A 24330-nucleotide genomic window follows, 5' to 3' on the forward strand; every position below is an offset into this window, starting at 1 on the left:
AAACTGTGGAAATGATGATTGCAATAGCAGCCGCCACGTAAATTGAATATCAGTAAATTGAAAGCACTTCGCTAAACTATGAAATGAATGTCGGTCGACAAGTCCACATGTACAGGCCACTGTGCACGTGTCAGAAATCTCCTTTGTCGAACGACATAGTGTGGACACAGCTTCAGTTACCAGAAAGATATGTGTACAGTAGATGTGGGAACAAAGATCCTTTTCATGATACTTGGTTCTACCAGCACGATTTTGAATCAAAACCAGTTTCCAAAGAAAAAGAAGCTGGTACTACGGCTCCAATTGCGACTAGATCCAAAAGTAGGACAAGAAAATGATTTTTGTGGTCCGCAAAAAGGATAATACCACTAAAACAAGAGCATTAAAGTTCAATTTTATGATCGGAAACCACCCTTTTCATGGTTCTTCACAATAATTCCAACCCTTATGAAAGGTTTTTTCCCGTAAACGTTAAGAATTCTACCTGAAAATCGACACAACAAGTTATAAACCTGCTCAAGCGTTCATCCTATTTCGACAAGTCCAGGGTCAGCTAGAAGTGGCCAGTGCGTTAAACATGGGTCAGTCTGCGTTTTTAGATTTTATCGTAATTACCAAGAGAATGATAACTTTCATAAACGAGAAGAGTGGCTGGACAATCAGAAGAAGATTAAGGCAGCTACTGGCCCGAAATTAACCACAACCCACCGAGCAACCCGTCTACGATTTGCCGGAGGACACGTTAATTGAAATGACGAACAGCGGGGCTTCGTTCTCTTCTCAGACGAAAGCGAAGTGTGCTTACATGGTAGCAATAGAAGAGGACAAGACCTGGAGAAAGATTCGCGCAGTATTGCATGTAAGAAAACTTCATCCTAAGGCAGGACAATACCCGTTCACCTACTGCAGGTTACGTACGGCAGTAATTACAAGATGTCGAATTTGCCGCTATGGATTGGCCAGCGCGTAACCAGCACTAAAATCCTGTCGAGCATTTATAGGATGAGTAAAGTTCGAGTTAGAAATCCCGCACTAGCACTATAAAATCGACCCTTGAAAGAGGGATGAAGTAAAGAAACTTATTAGATCCACGAAAAAGAGAATCGAGTCGATTTCTGTGCTAAGGATGACAAAACCAATTCACCTGTAGTTTTGTACGGTGTCAATTCCAACTTATTATTTTCCCATTCGGACATCATCTTCTCCAAAGTTTGTTCGATCGAATATTCCTTAGTAGCACGTTCGGCTATATTCGCCATCTTCTCGATATATTGATCCACTCCCAATTGCAAACAATCGTGAAAAGTAACACCGGTCGTAAAATCCAATAAAATCCCTTTAAATAAACATACGATTCATACAAAAAGTCGAAAAGATATCCGTCACCTCACCAGTTTCTTCGGCAAATTGTTCCCAATGTCTCTCTTTCATTCCGGGATTTTTCAGGGCCAAAAGTAACGGTACGTTAGGTTTGAATTCTTCTATTCGATTCTTAATATCCATAGCGATGCTTTGCATCGCCGGAACCTCGGCGAATGTCCTTATTGACCTCGACATTAACTTGTACATATCGCTAACGGTAGTTTCTATAGCTTCCGCGTCTATCTGAACTATCGGATTATCCAACCACATCTCGTGAGACCTTAACCAATCTACGAAAATTCAAAATTCGTATCAGGGAGTTTTTTTTTCGCGTATTTTTTCATCACACACACCTGAAGCAGCTCCCCATAGATTCTTATAAGGTTCGAATTCCTTCATTAACTTAATCAGATTGTCCCAGGGGATGACCGGGACGCCGAACAGCTTTTGTCGTTGATTTAACAGTTGACCTAATTCTTGGGCTTCTTTCATCGATTTCCATAATCTCCTCATGTCCAAAGCAATGTCGTGGGTCTAATGGGCGTATAAATAAGAGTCGATGGAGTAATAAATCAATAAATAACCGAAATTAAAGTACCTTACTGAAATCTTTCAATTGGGACATTTGAACTACTTGCGCCGTGAACGTTTCGATCTTATCTTGTAGATTAAATTCGTCCGTTAATTGTATTTTATAGAAACGTTCCTCTTCTTCCTTCAAGAATAATTCTATCAATTCAGCTTCCTGTTGAACTTTTAAAGGCCATCCTATGGCGGTCCATTTGTTAGCGAAGTCTTCGTTTTGTAAAGAATATTTGAAAGAGTCTAATATTTCGTATTCCTAAACAAATATAGGGAACTTAAACTAAAGGTCACAGGACGCTCAAAATACGGGGCCGAAACTCAAGTCTCAATTGATTCTTCCACAGAATCAACCCCAGACATTCATTTATTGAAGAAAAAACTAGATCTCACAGGAAAACCTCTACAGAGTCGATATTAGATTGATTATCGATTTAAGAACACCCAGGATTGCAGTAAAAAAGTAGTTCAATGATCATTTTCCTGAATCGTCCTCAAACATATTGTCGTGGAAGTGGTTGAACTGGTCTGTTACGAAACGCCTGAGACCGCGTATCGTCGCTCGAGGAGGAAGTATCAGTTTGGCGACATATCAATCTCTTCGTTTTTTGATCGAAGTGCCTCTCCAAGACTCAAGTGCATAAATACCGCTCTGATTTCCGAAAACTAGTGACAAACACGCGGCCTCCAGAACTAATTTTACCAAGCACTGTAGACAAACTCATTTTGGAAGAGTGATGTGGCAGCAGAAGACTAAACGCGTGCGTGTCTTTGAAGAAACTAAGACGCGCCAGTTAAAATCGCTATCAGCGAAAAGTGTGTTGTGTACCGTATTTTGGAACACGAGTGAAGTAATTGCGGTTGATTCGTTCACAGGAAAACGAAGTGTGAACACGCAGTATTACAGTAAATTCCTAAAAAAACACGTCGAAACTTGTTTGCGGATCAAAACGACGCGATATTCTAATCCGTAGTGCGATATTGCTGCAAGACGATGCCAGACCGCATACGATGGAAACGCTAGAAGAATCGAGTTAGAAAACAATGTAATACCCTCGATATAGTCCCGATTTATCGTCATGCGACTAGTATTTATTGGGTTCATTGAAAGCTTCCGAAGAGGTGGTGAAGGTGCGTAAATGGAACGGAACTATCGATAACAGATAATTCTTGTCCTTGTGGACGGCAGCTGCTGACCTACACAGGAAGGAACCAATTAATTACAACTGGTTCATATTTGAACCGTTAGGGCAACTAGGCACAAAAATTAAAAGGATTGTTCCATGTTTATTGATTAGAACGGAACCCCTCAATCTTTTCGACCCCGCATTTTTCGCGTTCGACCGATTTCTGTAGTTCCTAATTTCAATTTCATAATAAACGAGTGTTCAAATCACCATCACATATCTTCTTGTCGTATCGTCCAGTTGTCGCAAAGTCATCGGTATTGTTTCTATCCAATCCCTCATTTCGTATACGCGTTCTATGCTATCGGGTTTTTCTGCTAGTTTGTTCATTATTTTTTGATATTCGTATAAAACCTTGATAAAATAATTTTTTTCAATCATCATCATAAATATTCAAATTTCATAAAAACGCTTACCTCTTCAACAAGTTGTTTCATCCTTTCGGCGAAAGCGTCGAGCATTTTATTAATAATATCTTGTCGTTTATTAATCAAATGATTTCTCAAATAATCTACAGATATGTGAAAAGGTCCGATAAAAATTATAATCGGTATAGAAGATTCTAAACTAGATTTTAGTCTATATTGATTAGATACTTCTTCTTTTACTTCGTAAGCCGAATGCTGTTCTTGTTTGTATTGTCTGTAAAAGATAAAAACAACGCGATTAACGTCGAATTATAAACTTTCACGTTCGCGCCCGCGTTGGCGAAGTGTCATTTATAAACACAAACTCCCGCAGTGACCCCAAACGACATAAAGTCATAGCGGAACAATTAATATCGTCATCGGCTTCCTGGAACAGTTTCCGTGACACGTTTTGATCTGAATATATTCCAAAATTACGACCAATTAAGTCTTCTTCAATACAATCAACGCATTTTGGTACACTAAGGTCTTATCGCGTGTTTTTTTAAAGAGCTATCGAATGATTAGAATGTGAAGAGAACGTGATGCGCAGGGCACTATTAAACGTACTAGAATGGTACACCAGGGACTCTTGATAAAAGGAAAAATAGAGGAAAGAGAGGGATTAGGTATCGTGGCTCCACCATGTCAAAATATAGGGAGGATTAAGAACCGCAGTACTTTCAGGAATGCTCGTTATAAGTGAATTTTTCGTGACCTCGCTCTTCTAAATGCATTCTCATCTGTTTCAAGGCTCGAAACGAACTAATACAAACAAAGACGTCAAGTATAAATATAAGCGTCGAGTCCATTCTGTTGCATCCCATATATTAACTGGAGGTTAAGCACTTTGTTAGATCGTGAAAAATTTCTTAATAGTGTTAGTGTATATACGTGTGAGAAAATGAGAAGTTCCAACGTCAAAAACTAATATAAGTAGTCGATAAATACGTAAAAGCGTAGCTGTACTGCATAATGATTGTTTTGCAGCTGTTGTTCCTGCTTAAACGACAGTCTTCTCTAGGGAACTTCCATCAACGTGGTTCATAAGATCATTCCACTTGAATAGATCTCGAAACAAGTTTTCTTGAGACATGAGAAAGTTGCCGCCAATGAATTCAATTAGAGTACAAAACAGACCTTGAAACTTCTGGAAATTCTGTCAAAGATAAAGCAGTAATGGTGAATCTGCGGTTTTCTTTAACATCTTCGTCAACTCGTTGTCCAAGTCATCTTAATCGACATATTTACGTCCTTGGCTCCTTTCACCACGCACATCATTACGACCATCTTTAAACTTACGACACCATCACTCATCAACTTTTCCCCTTACACACGATTCAATCTCCGACAGATCTCTGCGGTACTATGACCTTTGGCCTGTAGAAAACGAATCACACTTGACGGGAGAGTCAATAACGGCGGACATGTTTACGTGGCTGTAACACAACGCCGACTGACGCCTGAATGGCGGAATATGTAGTATTTGAGCTTCGCAATCGCCTACATCGCATGCCCTCGCATTATAGCATTATACCTTGTAAAACAATCCCTAATTTTTGTTAATAAAATTAATGAAAAATAACTTACTCTATAAACTCGTTGACGTCCATATTAAATAGCGATAGGTGCATATCGTATTTAGCGGCATAAGCTTTCAAAGGTATCATAGCTCGATCGTAGGCTACGATGAAACGATTTCTGATATCGCAAACTTCCGTAGCTAATAACCCGACCGAAGACAAATTAAGATCTTTGGGAAAACGCAGATTTCCCAATAGATAAGGATGGACTTGTTTTATTAAGTGAGTTTGTTTCAAAGCTTCGTCGAAAAGTTTCAACAGCACCACCTGGAAATGGTTGAAATTAATTAACGCTATTAACCAAAAAGGTGAATAGCCTAAATTCATTCCCTAACGCTAAACGATTTATAAAAATTTCCTTGCCTGAAAATTTTCCGGGGTTGTCGAATAATAAGCACCAGTTTCTTGCATCTTCAATTGCAAACTGAATAATGGCGATGTTTTCGATATAAAAGGACTGTTTACTAAATCAGCACCCCATTCGTAGTCGTCTTCCACTTGAAGACAAGTCAAACAAGGAGTTTCAACTAAATTTATAAAAGTATTTATGGAATTTTCCACTAACAGACGAAGTGTATGCTGAAATTATAAAATTTATCGTGACATAAAAACGTAAACAAATATTTAAATAAAAAAAAAATGCGATAAATCATACGATATTCGACAGACGAAGAATCATTGATCTATGCTCGAAGCACCTCGAAGTAAATGGTCGCGTGTTTTTTCGAAATAACTGGACATTTCGTCACCATTCCATTAGAGAAACATAGAACGATCAAATCTGAATGGTACACCAGCATTTGTTTGCCAGAAGCGTTCGAAAGAAACCGATCACGAAGACATCAGTTCATCAAAAACATTTATGAACAGTCATAACATTCGAATTGGCGGATCATCCACCGTACAGTCCTATTTGACACCCAGTGATTCCTCCTTATTCTCGCAGATCCAGATCAACGTTTTTCTACACCTGAAGAAGCGATTGATACGTTTAAATCGCATATTTTGGAGGTACCTCAATCAGAATTGGTTCAAACGCATGTAAAAGTGAATTGATCTTACAAACAATAAAACCGTACCCAAAATTAGCGACCACCCATATATTTTCATAAAACGTGATTGGAGAGAGAGAAAAACTATTATGTTTAGTTTATATAATCCAATAATGTTCATTTTGGCTATTTGTCCAGCCGACATACATCGTATTTCCCATCCATACCATGGAGATTTAATTAAACTATCTCCGGATATTGACGCAGGAAACGTGTGATAAAAGCGACGAAATAACACCTAAGACGACTAAATTAAAAACAAGCTACCTGAATTTCGAGAAAACAAATTTATCCTATACCTACAGACGTATTTTTATAAAAAAAGCATTTAAAATGGTCGTTATTTCAAAGGGTTTTGTTAAATATTAGAAAAAACCCTTCAAAAGAAAGCGGACATATGTATTATTTACCACACTCAATTAGATAACCAATCATAACACCACAGAGTGTAACGTCTTTATTTTTACACGCCCTGTATAATATGTTACCTATGTTTACTTCATAAATGCGGACAATTACCAGAATCAGTCGTATAGACAGTTTGATTCGAAAGGGGTGTGTCTGGTGGAATTATGAAGGCTTTATGTACTTCGAAGCCATTCCAGAATGGTTTTACCAAGGTCTCAAAGAGAAGGTTCGAAAGGTCGAAAATTCAAGAAGCTTCAGCTTGAAGCTAACGATGAACACATCTTGGTTCATCAGGACATCTACCGGAGAACCAAATGATGATTCTGTAGATCGTAGATGACATGACGATGAGAATAGTCCCAAGGTCGAAGATCCAAGAAGCTTCAGCTTGAGGCTAACGATGAACACATCTTGGTTCAACAGGACATCTACCGGAGAACCAAATGATGATTCTGTAGATCGTAGATGACATGACGATGAGAATAGTCCCAAGGTCGAAGATCCAAGAAGCTTCAGCTTGAGGCTAACTATGAACACATCTTGGTTCATCAGGACATCTACCGGAGAACCAAATGATGATTATGTAGATCGTAGATGACATGACGATGAGAATAGTCCCAAGGTCGAAGATCCAAGAAGCTTCAGCTTGAAGCTAACGATGAACACATCTTGGTTCATCAGGACATCTACCGGAGAACCAAATGATGATTATGTAGATCGTAGATGACATGACGATGAGAATAGTCCCAAGGTCGAAAATTCAAGAAGCTTCAGCTTGAAGCTAACGATGAACACATCTTGGTTCATCAGGACATCTACCGGAGAACCAAATGATGATTATGTAGATCGTAGATGACATGACGATGAGAATAGTCCCAAGGTCGAAAATTCAAGAAGCTTCAGCTTGAAGCTAACGATGAACACATCTTGGTTCATCAGGACATTTACAGGAGAACCAAATGATGATTCTGTAGATCGTAGATGACATAACGATGAGAATAGTCCCAAGGTCGAAGATCCAAGAAGCTTCAGCTTGAGGCTAACGATGAACACATCTTGGTTCATCAGGACATCTACCGGAGAACCAAATGATGATTATGTAGATCGTAGATGACATGACGATGAGAATAGTCACAAGGTCGAAGATCCAAGAAGCTTCAGCTTGAAGCTAACGATGAACACATCTTGGTTCATCAGGACATCTACCGGAGAACCAAATGATGATTATGTAGATCGTAGATGACATGACGATGAGAATAGTCCCAAGGTCGAAAATTCAAGAAGCTTCAGCTTGAAGCTAACATGAACACATCTTGGTTCATCAGGACATTTACAGGAGAACCAAATGATGATTCTGTAGATCGTAGATGACATGACGATGAGAATAGTCCCAAGGTCGAAGATCCAAGAAGCTTCAGCTTGAGGCTAACGATGAACACATCTTGGTTCATCAGGACATCTACCGGAGAACCAAATGATGATTATGTAGATCGTAGATGACATGACGATGAGAATAGTCCCAAGGTCGAAGATCCAAGAAGCTTCAGCTTGAAGCTAACGATGAACACATCTTGGTTCATCAGGACATCTACCGGAGAACCAAATGATGATTCTGTAGATCGTAGATGACATGACGATGAGAATAGTCCCAAGGTCGAAGATCCAAGAAGCTTCAGCTTGAGGCTAACGATGAACACATCTTGGTTCATCAGGACATCTACCGGAGAACCAAATGATGATTATGTAGATCGTAGATGACATGACGATGAGAATAGTCCCAAGGTCGAAGATCCAAGAAGCTTCAGCTTGAAGCTAACGATGAACACATCTTGGTTCATCAGGACATCTACCGGAGAACCAAATGATGATTATGTAGATCGTAGATGACATGACGATGAGAATAGTCCCAAGGTCGAAGATCCAAGAAGCTTCAGCTTGAGGCTAACGATGAACACATCTTGGTTCATCAGGACATCTACCGGAGAACCAAATGATGATTATGTAGATCGTAGATGACATGACGATGAGAATAGTCCCAAGGTCTAAGATCCAAGAAGCTTCAGCTTGAAGCTAACGATGAACACATCTTGGTTCATCAGGACATCTACCGGAGAACCAAATGATGATTATGTAGATCGTAGATGACATGACGATGAGAATAGTCCCAAGGTCGAAAATTCAAGAAGCTTCAGCTTGAAGCTAACGATGAACACATCTTGGTTCATCAGGACATTTACAGGAGAACCAAATGATGATTCTGTAGATCGTAGATGACATAACGATGAGAATAGTCCCAAGGTCGAAGATCCAAGAAGCTTCAGCTTGAGGCTAACGATGAACACATCTTGGTTCATCAGGACATCTACCGGAGAACCAAATGATGATTATGTAGATCGTAGATGACATGACGATGAGAATAGTCCCAAGGTCGAAGATCCAAGAAGCTTCAGCTTGAAGCTAACATGAACACATCTTGGTTCATCAGGACATTTACAGGAGAACCAAATGATGATTCTGTAGATCGTAGATGACATGACGATGAGAATAGTCCCAAGGTCGAAGATCCAAGAAGCTTCAGCTTGAGGCTAACGATGAACACATCTTGGTTCATCAGGACATCTACCGGAGAACCAAATGATGATTATGTAGATCGTAGATGACATGACGATGAGAATAGTCCCAAGGTCGAAGATCCAAGAAGCTTCAGCTTGAAGCTAACGATGAACACATCTTGGTTCATCAGGACATCTACCGGAGAACCAAATGATGATTCTGTAGATCGTAGATGACATGACGATGAGAATAGTCCCAAGGTCGAAGATCCAAGAAGCTTCAGCTTGAGGCTAACGATGAACACATCTTGGTTCATCAGGACATCTACCGGAGAACCAAATGATGATTATGTAGATCGTAGATGACATGACGATGAGAATAGTCCCAAGGTCGAAGATCCAAGAAGCTTCAGCTTGAAGCTAACGATGAACACATCTTGGTTCATCAGGACATCTACCGGAGAACCAAATGATGATTATGTAGATCGTAGATGACATGACGATGAGAATAGTCCCAAGGTCGAAGATCCAAGAAGCTTCAGCTTGAGGCTAACGATGAACACATCTTGGTTCATCAGGACATCTACCGGAGAACCAAATGATGATTATGTAGATCGTAGATGACATGACGATGAGAATAGTCCCAAGGTCTAAGATCCAAGAAGCTTCAGCTTGAAGCTAACGATGAACACATCTTGGTTCATCAGGACATCTACCGGAGAACCAAATGATGATTATGTAGATCGTAGATGACATGACGATGAGAATAGTCCCAAGGTCGAAAATTCAAGAAGCTTCAGCTTGAAGCTAACGATGAACACATCTTGGTTCATCAGGACATTTACAGGAGAACCAAATGATGATTCTGTAGATCGTAGATGACATAACGATGAGAATAGTCCCAAGGTCGAAGATCCAAGAAGCTTCAGCTTGAGGCTAACGATGAACACATCTTGGTTCATCAGGACATCTACCGGAGAACCAAATGATGATTATGTAGATCGTAGATGACATGACGATGAGAATAGTCCCAAGGTCGAAGATCCAAGAAGCTTCAGCTTGAAGCTAACGATGAACACATCTTGGTTCATCAGGACATCTACCGGAGAACCAAATGATGATTATGTAGATCGTAGATGACATGACGATGAGAATAGTCCCAAGGTCGAAAATTCAAGAAGCTTCAGCTTGAAGCTAACATGAACACATCTTGGTTCATCAGGACATCTACCGGAGAACCAAATGATGATTATGTAGATCGTAGATGACATGACGATGAGAATAGTCCCAAGGTCGAAGATCCAAGAAGCTTCAGCTTGAAGCTAACGATGAACACATCTTGGTTCATCAGGACATCTACCGGAGAACCAAATGATGATTATGTAGATCGTAGATGACATGACGATGAGAATAGTCCCAAGGTCGAAGATCCAAGAAGCTTCAGCTTGAAGCTAACGATGAACACATCTTGGTTCATCAGGACATCTACCGGAGAACCAAATGATGATTCTGTAGATCGTAGATGACATGACGATGAGAATAGTCCCAAGGTCGAAGATCCAAGAAGCTTCAGCTTGAGGCTAACGATGAACACATCTTGGTTCATCAGGACATCTACCGGAGAACCAAATGATGATTATGTAGATCGTAGATGACATGACGATGAGAATAGTCCCAAGGTCGAAGATCCAAGAAGCTTCAGCTTGAAGCTAACGATGAACACATCTTGGTTCATCAGGACATTTACAGGAGAACCAAATGATGATTATGTAGATCGTAGATGACATGACGATGAGAATAGTCCCAAGGTCGAAGATCCAAGAAGCTTCAGCTTGAGGCTAACGATGAACACATCTTGGTTCATCAGGACATCTACCGGAGAACCAAATGATGATTATGTAGATCGTAGATGACATGACGATGAGAATAGTCCCAAGGTCTAAGATCCAAGAAGCTTCAGCTTGAAGCTAACGATGAACACATCTTGGTTCATCAGGACATCTACCGGAGAACCAAATGATGATTATGTAGATCGTAGATGACATAACGATGAGAATAGTCCCAAGGTCGAAGATCCAAGAAGCTTCAGCTTGAGGCTAACGATGAACACATCTTGGTTCATCAGGACATCTACCGGAGAACCAAATGATGATTATGTAGATCGTAGATGACATGACGATGAGAATAGTCCCAAGGTCGAAGATCCAAGAAGCTTCAGCTTGAGGCTAACGATGAACACATCTTGGTTCATCAGGACATCTACCGGAGAACCAAATGATGATTATGTAGATCGTAGATGACATGACGATGAGAATAGTCCCAAGGTCGAAGATCCAAGAAGCTTCAGCTTGAAGCTAACGATGAACACATCTTGGTTCATCAGGACATCTACCGGAGAACCAAATGATGATTATGTAGATCGTAGATGACATGACGATGAGAATAGTCCCAAGGTCGAAGATCCAAGAAGCTTCAGCTTGAGGCTAACGATGAACACATCTTGGTTCATCAGGACATCTACCGGAGAACCAAATGATGATTATGTAGATCGTAGATGACATGACGATGAGAATAGTCCCAAGGTCGAAGATCCAAGAAGCTTCAGCTTGAAGCTAACGATGAACACATCTTGGTTCATCAGGACATCTACCGGAGAACCAAATGATGATTATGTAGATCGTAGATGACATGACGATGAGAATAGTCCCAAGGTCGAAAATTCAAGAAGCTTCAGCTTGAAGCTAACATGAACACATCTTGGTTCATCAGGACATTTACAGGAGAACCAAATGATGATTCTGTAGATCGTAGATGACATGACGATGAGAATAGTCCCAAGGTCGAAGATCCAAGAAGCTTCAGCTTGAGGCTAACGATGAACACATCTTGGTTCATCAGGACATCTACCGGAGAACCAAATGATGATTATGTAGATCGTAGATGACATGACGATGAGAATAGTCCCAAGGTCGAAGATCCAAGAAGCTTCAGCTTGAAGCTAACGATGAACACATCTTGGTTCATCAGGACATCTACCGGAGAACCAAATGATGATTCTGTAGATCGTAGATGACATGACGATGAGAATAGTCCCAAGGTCGAAGATCCAAGAAGCTTCAGCTTGAGGCTAACGATGAACACATCTTGGTTCATCAGGACATCTACCGGAGAACCAAATGATGATTATGTAGATCGTAGATGACATGACGATGAGAATAGTCCCAAGGTCGAAAATTCAAGAAGCTTCAGCTTGAAGCTAACGATGAACACATCTTGGTTCATCAGGACATCTACCGGAGAACCAAATGATGATTATGTAGATCGTAGATGACATGACGATGAGAATAGTCCCAAGGTCGAAAATTCAAGAAGCTTCAGCTTGAAGCTAACGATGAACACATCTTGGTTCATCAGGACATTTACAGGAGAACCAAATGATGATTCTGTAGATCGTAGATGACATAACGATGAGAATAGTCCCAAGGTCGAAGATCCAAGAAGCCTCAGCTTGAGGCTAACGATGAACACATCTTGGTTCATCAGGACATCTACCGGAGAACCAAATGATGATTATGTAGATCGTAGATGACATGACGATGAGAATAGTCCCAAGGTCGAAGATCCAAGAAGCTTCAGCTTGAAGCTAACGATGAACACATCTTGGTTCATCAGGACATCTACCGGAGAACCAAATGATGATTATGTAGATCGTAGATGACATGACGATGAGAATAGTCCCAAGGTCGAAAATTCAAGAAGCTTCAGCTTGAGGCTAACGATGAACACATCTTGGTTCATCAGGACATTTACAGGAGAACCAAATGATGATTCTGTAGATCGTAGATGACATGACGATGAGAATAGTCCCAAGGTCGAAGATCCAAGAAGCTTCAGCTTGAGGCTAACGATGAACACATCTTGGTTCATCAGGACATCTACCGGAGAACCAAATGATGATTATGTAGATCGTAGATGACATGACGATGAGAATAGTCCCAAGGTCGAAAATTCAAGAAGCTTCAGCTTGAAGCTAACATGAACACATCTTGGTTCATCAGGACATTTACAGGAGAACCAAATGATGATTATGTAGATCGTAGATGACATGACGATGAGAATAGTCCCAAGGTCGAAGATCCAAGAAGCTTCAGCTTGAGGCTAACGATGAACACATCTTGGTTCATCAGGACATCTACCGGAGAACCAAATGATGATTATGTAGATCGTAGATGACATGACGATGAGAATAGTCCCAAGGTCGAAGATCCAAGAAGCTTCAGCTTGAAGCTAACGATGAACACATCTTGGTTCATCAGGACATCTACCGGAGAACCAAATGATGATTCTGTAGATCGTAGATGACATGACGATGAGAATAGTCCCAAGGTCGAAGATCCAAGAAGCTTCAGCTTGAGGCTAACGATGAACACATCTTGGTTCATCAGGACATCTACCGGAGAACCAAATGATGATTATGTAGATCGTAGATGACATGACGATGAGAATAGTCCCAAGGTCGAAAATTCAAGAAGCTTCAGCTTGAAGCTAACGATGAACACATCTTGGTTCATCAGGACATCTACCGGAGAACCAAATGATGATTATGTAGATCGTAGATGACATGACGATGAGAATAGTCCCAAGGTCGAAAATTCAAGAAGCTTCAGCTTGAAGCTAACGATGAACACATCTTGGTTCATCAGGACATTTACAGGAGAACCAAATGATGATTCTGTAGATCGTAGATGACATAACGATGAGAATAGTCCCAAGGTCGAAGATCCAAGAAGCCTCAGCTTGAGGCTAACGATGAACACATCTTGGTTCATCAGGACATCTACCGGAGAACCAAATGATGATTATGTAGATCGTAGATGACATGACGATGAGAATAGTCCCAAGGTCGAAGATCCAAGAAGCTTCAGCTTGAAGCTAACGATGAACACATCTTGGTTCATCAGGACATCTACCGGAGAACCAAATGATGATTATGTAGATCGTAGATGACATGACGATGAGAATAGTCCCAAGGTCGAAAATTCAAGAAGCTTCAGCTTGAAGCTAACATGAACACATCTTGGTTCATCAGGACATTTACAGGAGAACCAAATGATGATTCTGTAGATCGTAGATGACATGACGATGAGAATAGTCCCAAGGTCGAAGATCCAAGAAGCTTCAGCTTGAGGCTAACGATGAACACATCTTGGTTCATCAGGACATCTACCGGAGAACCAAATGATGATTCTGTAGATCGTAGATGACATGACGATGAGAATAGTCCCAAGGTCGAAGATCCAAGAAGCTTCAGCTTGAGGCTAACGATGAACACATCTTGGTTCATCAGGACATCTACCGGAGAACCAAATGATGATTCTGTAGATCGTAGATGACATGACGATGAGAATAGTCCCAAGGTCGAAGATCCAAGAAGCTTCAGCTTGAAGCTAACGATGAACACATCTTGGTTCATCAGGACATCTACCGGAGAACCAAATGATGATTCTGTAGATCGTAGATGACATGACGATGAGAATAGTCCCAAGGTCGAAGATCCAAGAAGCTTCAGCTTGAGGCTAACGATGAACACATCTTGGTTCATCAGGACATCTACCGGAGAACCAAATGATGATTATGTAGATCGTAGATGACATGACGATGAGAATAGTCCCAAGGTCGAAAATTCAAGAAGCTTCAGCTTGAAGCTAACGATGAACACATCTTGGTTCATCAGGACATTTACAAGAGAACCAAATGATGATTATGTAGATCGTAGATGACATGACGATGAGAATAGTCCCAAGGTCGAAAATTCAAGAAGCTTCAGCTTGAAGCTAACATGAACACATCTTGGTTCATCAGGACATTTACAGGAGAACCAAATGATGATTCTATAAGATCCAAGAAGCTTCAGAAAACAATATCTGGTAATGGAAGTCGAGAAAAACGCTGAATGTACAAGATCTTACGTTTCATAGAAAATTGGCAAACAAATCTAGTCGTTAAGTTCATTTTCAGTTGTAAGAGATCGAGAAATGGAAATGGCCAATAAAGAAAACTGAAATTCATCATTCTTTAAGGTGTGGTTGTGGTCGAGAGTGTGTATTTACTACTTACCTGCATCCTGAATTTTACCAATTCCATGAAACGTTTCAGTTTGGATATTTCGTAGGTTTCGAAAATTTTTTCGTTAATATCGAACCAACCTTTACCGATATCACCTAGACACATCCTTATATTGAAAACTATCGTTTCCACCCACGGTCCTCGCAGCTGCTTCAGAAGCTGAAATTTTTTCAAACGTCTCATACAAAAGTATAATAGAGTCCGGACACGAGCGGTCGTTCACGTGATTGGTTAGTAAAAAATTAATGGCGGCACCAATAAGAGAAGTGCGCGAGACCACGTAATGACGCGCGGGTGCCATTAATTTCTTGAAAGGAGAGAATAGAAAAACACAAAGTCCTCTCTCTTATAAATGGACGTTATAACTCGTGTCCATGCTTTTCTATACAAGGACGTCAAAAAGTATCAATTAGTTGCGCCATCTATGTGCCAGTTAACCAACCTAATATGTGTCATCTGTCATCAGAAGTATGTGAAAGTTTTTTCATTCTGTTTTTTTAAATAACGGTGGTTTTATTTTTAATTTCAATCCCCTGTAAGTAAAAATATGAATTTTACATACCACGTTCGTTGATAAATTTTGAATCGATTCAAATTCGTCCAAGGAAACGTATTTAGAACCGTAATTGGCTGTAAATAGAGACATAGAAGCAACTTTTATACATTCCCCATTGACGTACGACATCGCCCTATAAGTTTCTGGTAATACATATATATTATACCATCTGAAATAATCTCTTATCTTCGTAAAATCAACTATTCCTGTAATCACGGGCTCTAGGAACGAAATAAATATTACATCGAGGTCTTAACCTAACTAATTTGTTGTATAATATTATAGGAAGTGAAATTTTATCACTTTTCTCAGTGTATTTTGACGACACTGGCCTGTTAAAATAAAATTCCAAATGAAAATTATATCAAAATCTAACCTGGTATCATTTCCTCTTCTTTAGGTGGAATCCACAAATTTTTGATATCGTGTTGATCTTTAAAATTTTTCGCAAATTCAAAAGATCCAAGAGCTCTTTTATGATTCAACTGAACATTTGATATTAACTGTAAAATCAAAAACTGTTTCACTAAAATAACAGAATCATGAATAAATCTGTAAACAAAACTGACTAATTTCATGTTTAATTTGTTACATTTTAATGGTCGTTTATCGCGGTGTTGCCACTATTATTAATTTAAATTCCACTATAACATTTAAAATCTAAACATTATTTAATAAAAACATATTTCCCGTTGACAAAAATACTTGTCACTTTTTAATATGATACACATACCCTTGAAAAATATTCTGTACCGGTTACTTTTTTTCCAATGCCTCTAGAAGCAAACAATGTTATTTTTTCCAAAAGCACCGAATCGATTTCTTCGACGCCCTCCAACGATATACAATCCAAAAAGAATTCATATCTAAAATATTTATATAAATATTTATTTATAAATTTCAAATTATACAATACATTTTTCTACGATGTATACGAAAATCTGACAACGCTGCCGGCTAGAACGTTACTTCCCTCGTACACAAAACAGCTGTCAATAGCTTGGAAACGAAAAAGTTGATTAGACACGTGATGGCGCGAAAGAAATATTAGATCTATATCAATCGATGTCTTGATTTAAAGTTAGTTATTGATATTTTGATATGAATTATGAGTGATTGCTAATTACAAACGTAAAAAGTTTATATATAATACACCGGAAAAGTGTAACATCTTAAAAGCTTGAAACAAAATAGTAAAATTAGTTTTTCTAGTAGGAAAGTTGTTTTGTTAGTGATTTTAGTGTTTAAGTTCGAAAGTGTTTATAGAAAATTCAAAAAGAGAGACGTAAAAGTAAGTATAATGTCTACTATAATTCGAATTATTGCTATAAAAATTAAAGTGAGGTTAGGAGATAGGTATTTAGTTTATATTATTATCATTCCTTGCAATCATAATTGATGGATATTGGTGGTAATTAATTAAGATTAACTAGATTTTTTTACTATAATGGACAATTGCATTTCTTGAAAAATATTGACATAATAGAGGAAATAGTTGTTGATACTTTCCTGATTCACGCCATCTGTCTCCTAAACTGTGAACTATGTTATATCGTATGTTCATAATGTTTTTGATTTATACATTGAGTGGTTTAGCCCAATTTAACGAAATACTTAGAGAAAAAAATTAGAGAAATCAAATTTGCCTAGGAAAGTCTCCAAAAAACCTATTTTTCTGCAAAATAGTTTTTTATGTAGCAAATATATCAGAAATTAAGCAGGGCAGGACTTGAAATGAAAATTCAAATCGGTACTTTCTCATGTCTCCCAAGGGTCGTTTCGCCTATATAAAGAAATAGTATACCAACTGAAAAATCCAAAAATTTAAAAAAAAACTGACATGCTCGTATAAAAAATTCAATATTTCCGAAACTTTTTGAGATATCGAAAAAAAGTTGGTTAAAAATTTTGAAAAACCTCTGTTCAAAGGAGTTTTTTAATACGAGTTCGAAAAAGACATCAGGTGCCCGAAAAAAAAATTATTATAGTCGGAAAATTAAGAAAAATTTTTAACTTTGATATAACAAAAAACGGAAATAGAAAAAAATTGACATGTTTGTATAAAAAATTGATTATTTTCGAAACCCTTTGAGATATCGATATATTTTTAACATAAATCAATTGAAAGAATATGTGTAAGTGACTGCTCGTATTGGATTCGTTCGGTTCCATATTTTTAAGAAATGTACAGGGTAAAAGCTGAAGTAATTTTTTTTGAATTAACATTTTAAAAATTCATAGTATCTACAGCTGTGCATTGGCAATGTTGTAATACAAAATAATCGAAAGGGGAACGTTGATATTACTATAGAAAAAAATACAACAGCCCTTCCGTAATCATACAAAGCGATTTTTATAACAAAGTTAAAATTTATGAAAAAAAATATCAGATTTCAAAGGGGACTCCTTTGCTATGAAACTAAATTAAAAATTATTTCAGATTATGCTGAGTTTCTGTACAAAAAGGTTTTTTGACACGAGGAGCTAGATTAAGATATTATTTAGTCGAAAAAAAATGATTAAAGTTTGAACATTGAAGGAAATACATGAAAATTGGATTTCTCGGAAAACTATGGATTTGATTTACAAACTATTAGGTTTTTTCTGAAAAAAATACATTATATTCAATGATTTTTTGTATACGCTCACTATAAATGTGTATTTTCAACAAAAATTCCGAAAATTTAAAAAAAAATTGACATGCTTGTATAAAAAATTGAATATTTCCCATACCTTCTGAGATATCGATATATTTTTAACATAAATCAATTTAGAAAATGTGTGTCTAGGTGACTGCTCGTATTGGATTTGTTCAGTCTCATATTTGTAAGAAATATACAGGGTTAAAGTTACTAGTGTCTACAGTTGAGAAATACGAATAAATCAGAAAAGCAACGTTGATACAACTTTTTCGTGATAATACGAGTTATACGAAACAAAGTTGAAAGTTATAGATATCGAAGGGGACCCCTTTGAAAATATGTCAAATATCATCACCTTATTAAATTTTCCGTTTCGCTTTTCAATCTCAAAGCTTCTTTCATCCTATTAACAAAATTTACGGGATCCTCGGCGTAAAACATGATGTACAATCTGTGCAAAGACAACATCCTTTGCGTTCCATCCAAAGTCATAACTTGCCAAAGTTTAGTTTGAGGATTATAATCAATAACAGCGACATTAATCCACGCATACAAATAATCTAATGGATTTATAGAGAGTTTATGTTTCGAGGACAAATTCTCACTCGATTCTACAGTCATTTGTGTTACTGTTGGTACGAATGCTATGGCCGGTAAGGAGTGGCGCACGTTGTCTATAATTCCGTGCTCTAACCAGTTTTCGGGAGTTCTACAATTCGAGTTTGATAAAGATTATCGATAATATTTTTGCGTTTGTACCTTATGTCGAATTCTTCGTCGTCGAATAATTCTAGAGGTAAAAAACTGAGCCAAGTCCTATCTTCGGCGTGTTGTTGCAATATTTCCGGAGGTATTAAATCTCTCATAGATATATCGTGTTCCATTAAAACATCTTTTAAATGTTGACTCTTAAATATGCACAATATTATTTCATACATCAGATTTTTTTTAAAATAAACTTTTACCTGATATTCACGACGACATCTTTCAATTGCAACACTTCTTGGAAGCGTTTTAGGTTTGACTTTATGTTGTAGTTGAACTTTAGGTTTGAAAGTGTCAACAGGAAAGCTCTAGAAAATATCGATTAACAATAGTGGAAATAGAGTTGGAATATGCCAATAGTTTTCAGTAATTAAGTCACGAAAACAACAAATTGCTTCTTAAATACAATCAAATAATCAAAAATATAGTTTTAGAGAAAAGTAACAATAAATCAGAAATTATACTGAATCTGACAACGCTGTACGATTCTTCGAATCCAATAAAATTATCTAAAATATAGTTTTTCAAAATCGTATCAATAAATCAGAAATTATACTAAATCTGACAACGCTGTACGATTCTTCGATTCCAATAAAATTATCGAAAATATAGTTTTTCAAAATCGTATCAATAAATCAGAAATTATACTAAATCTGACAACGCTATACGATTCTTCGAATCCAATAAAATTATCGAAAATATAGTTTTTCAAAATCGTATCAATAAATCAGAAATTATACTAAATCTGACAACGCTGTACGATTCTTCGATTCCAATAAAATTATCGAAAATATAGTTTTTCAAAATCGTATCAATAAATCAGAAATTATACTAAATCTGACAACGCTGTACGATTCTTCGAATCCAATAAAATTATCGAAAATATAGTTTTTCAAAATCGTATCAATAAATCAGAAATTATACTAAATCTGACAACGCTGTACGATTCTTCGAATCCAATAAAATTATCGAAAATATAGTTTTTCAAAATCGTATCAATAAATCAGAAATTATACTAAATCTGACAACGCTGTACGATTCTTCGATTCCAATAAAATTATCGAAAATATAGTTTTTCAAAATCGTATCAATAAATCAGAAATTATACTAAATCTGACAACGCTGTACGATTCTTCGATTCCAATAAAATTATCGAAAATATAGTTTTTCAAAATCGTATCAATAAATCAGAAATTATACTAAATCTGACAACGCTGTACGATTTTTCGAATCCAATAAAATTATCGAAAATATAGTTTTTCAAAATCGTATCAATAAATCAGAAATTATACTAAATCTGACAACGCTGTACGATTCTTCGAATCCAATAAAATTATCGAAAATATAGTTTTTCAAAATCGTATCAATAAATCAGAAATTATACTAAATCTGACAACGCTGTACGATTCTTCGAATCCAATCAAATAATCGAAAACATAGTTTTTCAAAAACATATCAATAAATCAGAAATTATACTAAATCTGACAACGCTGTACGATTCTTCGAATCCAATAAAATTATTGAAAATATAGTTTTTCAAAATCGTATCAATAAATCAGAAATTATACTAAATCTGACAACGCTGTACGATTCTTCGATAATACCATGTATAATTCTAAATATTTCAATAGAATTTCTATTAATATTATGAATATAAATTGAAAAAATTGTACATATATTAAGATACCGAAAAATGTATTTTTTACAAAGTAAAAAAAAATTAGTATTTTCCATGTATCTAATTGAAAAATTTTATCTCTTTATACCCTCACTGTATTGATGTTTTCATTAAATATATATTAAACCGAAGCACAATACTGATTTACTTTAAAATAATGAATTTACAAGCGATTATATACAAAATATAAAACGCCCACGTGTATCTTTTAATGACAAATTTTCTAATTTTACCAAGAAAATCAAGCAAATATAAGATATCAATAGAATTAAATAATATTAAAAAATAATTCAAATTTCGCTCCCACTTCGATGAATCGCATGAAGTCAGACGTTTAATATATAAATATAAAACATGTTCTGTGAAATATAAACTTAACACAGTGTTGCCGCGCTTACAATTAAAAAGGTACATACTACTATAAAAGAAAAATGTGAAATTGTAGGATTTTATACATATATACGATTTTCCGATAATAAATTTCATATTACAATTATACTTTCACAATTACATGTCTATTTATATGCTAGATTATATTTCATTAGAAAGAAATGATTGTTTTATATACGTAAAACGTGTTGTCTACTTTTCAATCATTGCGTATTATGATACAACTGGCAACGTTACAAAAAAGAAAATAATACGGAGCGTGACGTCACGGCCGACATACTGTTTTAGTTCCCTTTCCAAATAAAATTTGTGAAGTAGTGTGTGTTCTTTAAAGTTATTTAAAAAGTATTTAATTAATTTACTGTTGTATGAGATGGTGATGTGTTTAATGCTAGAAGGTATTTTTTTACAAAATTTATCAAAGAAAATACGAAAAAATCACACATACAATCATCAACGTAGTTAGAACTTTGAGAATTGATCCCTGACCTGCGCTAGCAATGGCGGTGTGTGACGTCAACACTCTTATATATAATTTCTTTCTATTTAAATCAATTAGAATTGGTTAAATTATTATGGTAGGGTATTTTTTCGAAGATTTACATAATTTAATAGATATCAATTATTTCCCTAGTACAAATTTATATTTTTAAAGTGCAGTTACCAGATTTGTACTATATTATTCTTACTATAGTTTTATCATCATCGAACGTCATCCATCTCTCGGCCGGTGCTAAAAATGATCTTCTTAAGGGAGGATTCATAGATCGTATAATAGGGGTATGTTTTTCCGTTCTCATCTGCCATATTAATTTAGTATTTTTCAACGCGCCGGGAAGTTCGGTTATCGCTTTTATTCGGCTTTCATAAGATAAATCGGTTAATAATTCCGCGTAATATCCGCGAGTGGGAAGACCATGTTTGAGTTTTTTTCTTTTTAAAAATTCACTCATTTTTGTTTAATTCAAATAATGTCAATATGACATGTATTTTGAATGAATAAGAGTTTTAAGAAAGCTACCTATGGAAATAGTACATCAACAGGAAATAATAAATGGACTATTCGATTACAGAGTTGCCAACAGAAAATAAGCCTATTAAGGGAAGTAGTTGTATTCCTTTAATTTGATATTGTGGGTTGTAATAGAAATCTTCATATTATTTTGATTATAAGTAGCTACTTATAAACTGAAAATGTTATTTTGGAATATTTTTAAATAAATATTTATAAAATATAAACATTCATACGCTTCATCGTTGATATATTTATTTTCAAACTTGTCACCAACCATTTTACTGTCTATGTTACCAACAACAAATCGCCCGTTCTTTTTGTTTGATCTTGATCAGACCAATCAGTTTGAATATTTATCACAAGTTTTGTATAATATTTGACCAAATTTAGAATGACACATATTTATATGATTATTTCATTAAATATAAAAGTTTTATTTTATATAAATCATAGATTAAAAGCTTACTCTATGGTATTAATACTTCTATTGTTCCGATGTAATATCTATGAACGACAATTGACAGATGACAGTTAGGTTTATATGTTTATAATTTCATACATAAGATTTGCTTATATTATTAGTTCAAAACAATTATTTGGTTGGTACAAATCATAATTCATTCACTATTTTAAGCGATTATATGAAAAAATAGATCTTTAAGGGTGGTATGAGAGGTAAGTTCAAACTGAAGAAAATTCAACTGAAAGCTTTACAAACGTGAGGAATCGACAATGTTGCAGCCTTAATGTTTCTTAAGCTATCATTAGACCCCAATAATATTTTACTCTGTTGTCGGAAAACTAATCATCCACTTTTCAGGAGCCCATTTCATTTTTTTTGTATTTTTGTTAGTTTTTTTGGGTATCTAAAAGCAAAATATCCAAGTCAAAGTTGAAAGGCCACAAAAGTAGAATAAAAAAGAAACATTTTGCGATTACATAGAAAATTTTAAAAATTTATCCACCCTAGTTACGAGCATTTGAACAAAAAACAGTTCTTTTGAAATTGCGGAAAAAGGAAGCATGCTAGGACAATTTCTGTTGACGGGAATCGATTCCTCGGGAAATTTTACGTCGATTATATATATATTTTAAACTTTTTCTGGTCCAGAATTTCCCTGGTATAAAAAGAGGTCCCAAAACCGAAAATTGGCAATTTCAAACGTTGAGATCAATATTTTGGCTTGAAAATTTGGAAAAGTATTCTTTCCGGTCCGGAAAATTTTCTTGGTTTAAGAAAAAAAAGCCCAAAAACCCAAAATTGGCTATCACAAAAGTTGAAATCAAAATTTTGGCTTGAAAATTTGGAACCATAATGAAATAAAATAGTTTTGCCCGATGGGAAACATGCGACCCAACAAAATTTCCCACATAGAAGCAAAATGTTGTTTTCTTTACTACCCTGCATAAAGTAAGTACTTTGACACATTTTCCAATGCGTAAAAAACGTATTATTAAGGTCTTCGTAGTGTAGTGGCTATAGTACGAGCTTCACTTGTGGAGGTCCCAGGTTCAAGTCTCATTGATGCCATTTTTTATTTTTCAACTTATTCAGTACTAATTATTTTTAGGTGGAATTTATACATGCCAAAGATGAGAGTTGACATATTTAATAACACAAATTCGTTAGTTGTTTTGTTAATTTGTTCTAATCTTGAATAGAATGTTCAAAATATATATTTTATAAGGAACATTTCCATTAAACTTCTGTATTTTGATAAAATTTTCTCTAGTAGAAAAAATATTGTTTGCAAATCGTGTGTAAATGCCTTTTTTCGACTCATGTGATTGTTGCATTCGTCGGAAAAAGGTTACTTTACACACTTGTTACATAAATAATTATTTTCTTTCTATTCTTATCATATCAGATAAGATATATACTCACCTGGTATAAATGCAAACCAAAGCTCAATCTAAAGCCATTTTTCTTCTTTATATGTAGTAACAAAACATTTGCCTTAAGGAATTGATTCGTTCGAGTGTGAAAAACGAAATAAAACAATAAAACACATTAAATGCACTTTA

The 24330-nt window shown here is 36.2% G+C and overlaps 1 protein-coding gene across 1 annotated transcript in view; it reads right to left on the minus strand.

The window, feature by feature from the left end:
- LOC130441738 (dynein axonemal heavy chain 1-like) overlaps positions 1-22582 on the minus strand; it is a 104389-nt gene extending 81807 nt beyond the window's left edge. Inside the window, exons 1-17 of the mRNA XM_056775521.1 lie at positions 22539-22582; positions 21980-22223; positions 19423-19530; positions 19217-19365; positions 18813-19166; positions 16549-16681; positions 16192-16318; positions 15822-16036; positions 15251-15418; positions 5485-5700; positions 5129-5388; positions 3548-3773; positions 3342-3485; positions 1961-2203; positions 1716-1896; positions 1392-1652; positions 1145-1336 (exon numbers count right to left, since the gene is read on the minus strand). Of these exons, the coding sequence (XP_056631499.1) occupies positions 1145-1336; positions 1392-1652; positions 1716-1896; positions 1961-2203; positions 3342-3485; positions 3548-3773; positions 5129-5388; positions 5485-5700; positions 15251-15418; positions 15822-16036; positions 16192-16318; positions 16549-16681; positions 18813-19166; positions 19217-19365; positions 19423-19530; positions 21980-22223; positions 22539-22582 (3265 nt within the window). The remainder of the gene's footprint in view (positions 1-1144; positions 1337-1391; positions 1653-1715; positions 1897-1960; positions 2204-3341; positions 3486-3547; positions 3774-5128; positions 5389-5484; positions 5701-15250; positions 15419-15821; positions 16037-16191; positions 16319-16548; positions 16682-18812; positions 19167-19216; positions 19366-19422; positions 19531-21979; positions 22224-22538) is intronic.
- Positions 22583-24330: the final 1748 nt, after the last annotated feature.

Source organism: Diorhabda sublineata, chromosome 3 (genome assembly GCF_026230105.1).
Source record: "Diorhabda sublineata isolate icDioSubl1.1 chromosome 3, icDioSubl1.1, whole genome shotgun sequence".
Classification (NCBI taxonomy): Eukaryota; Metazoa; Arthropoda; class Insecta; order Coleoptera; family Chrysomelidae; genus Diorhabda; species Diorhabda sublineata.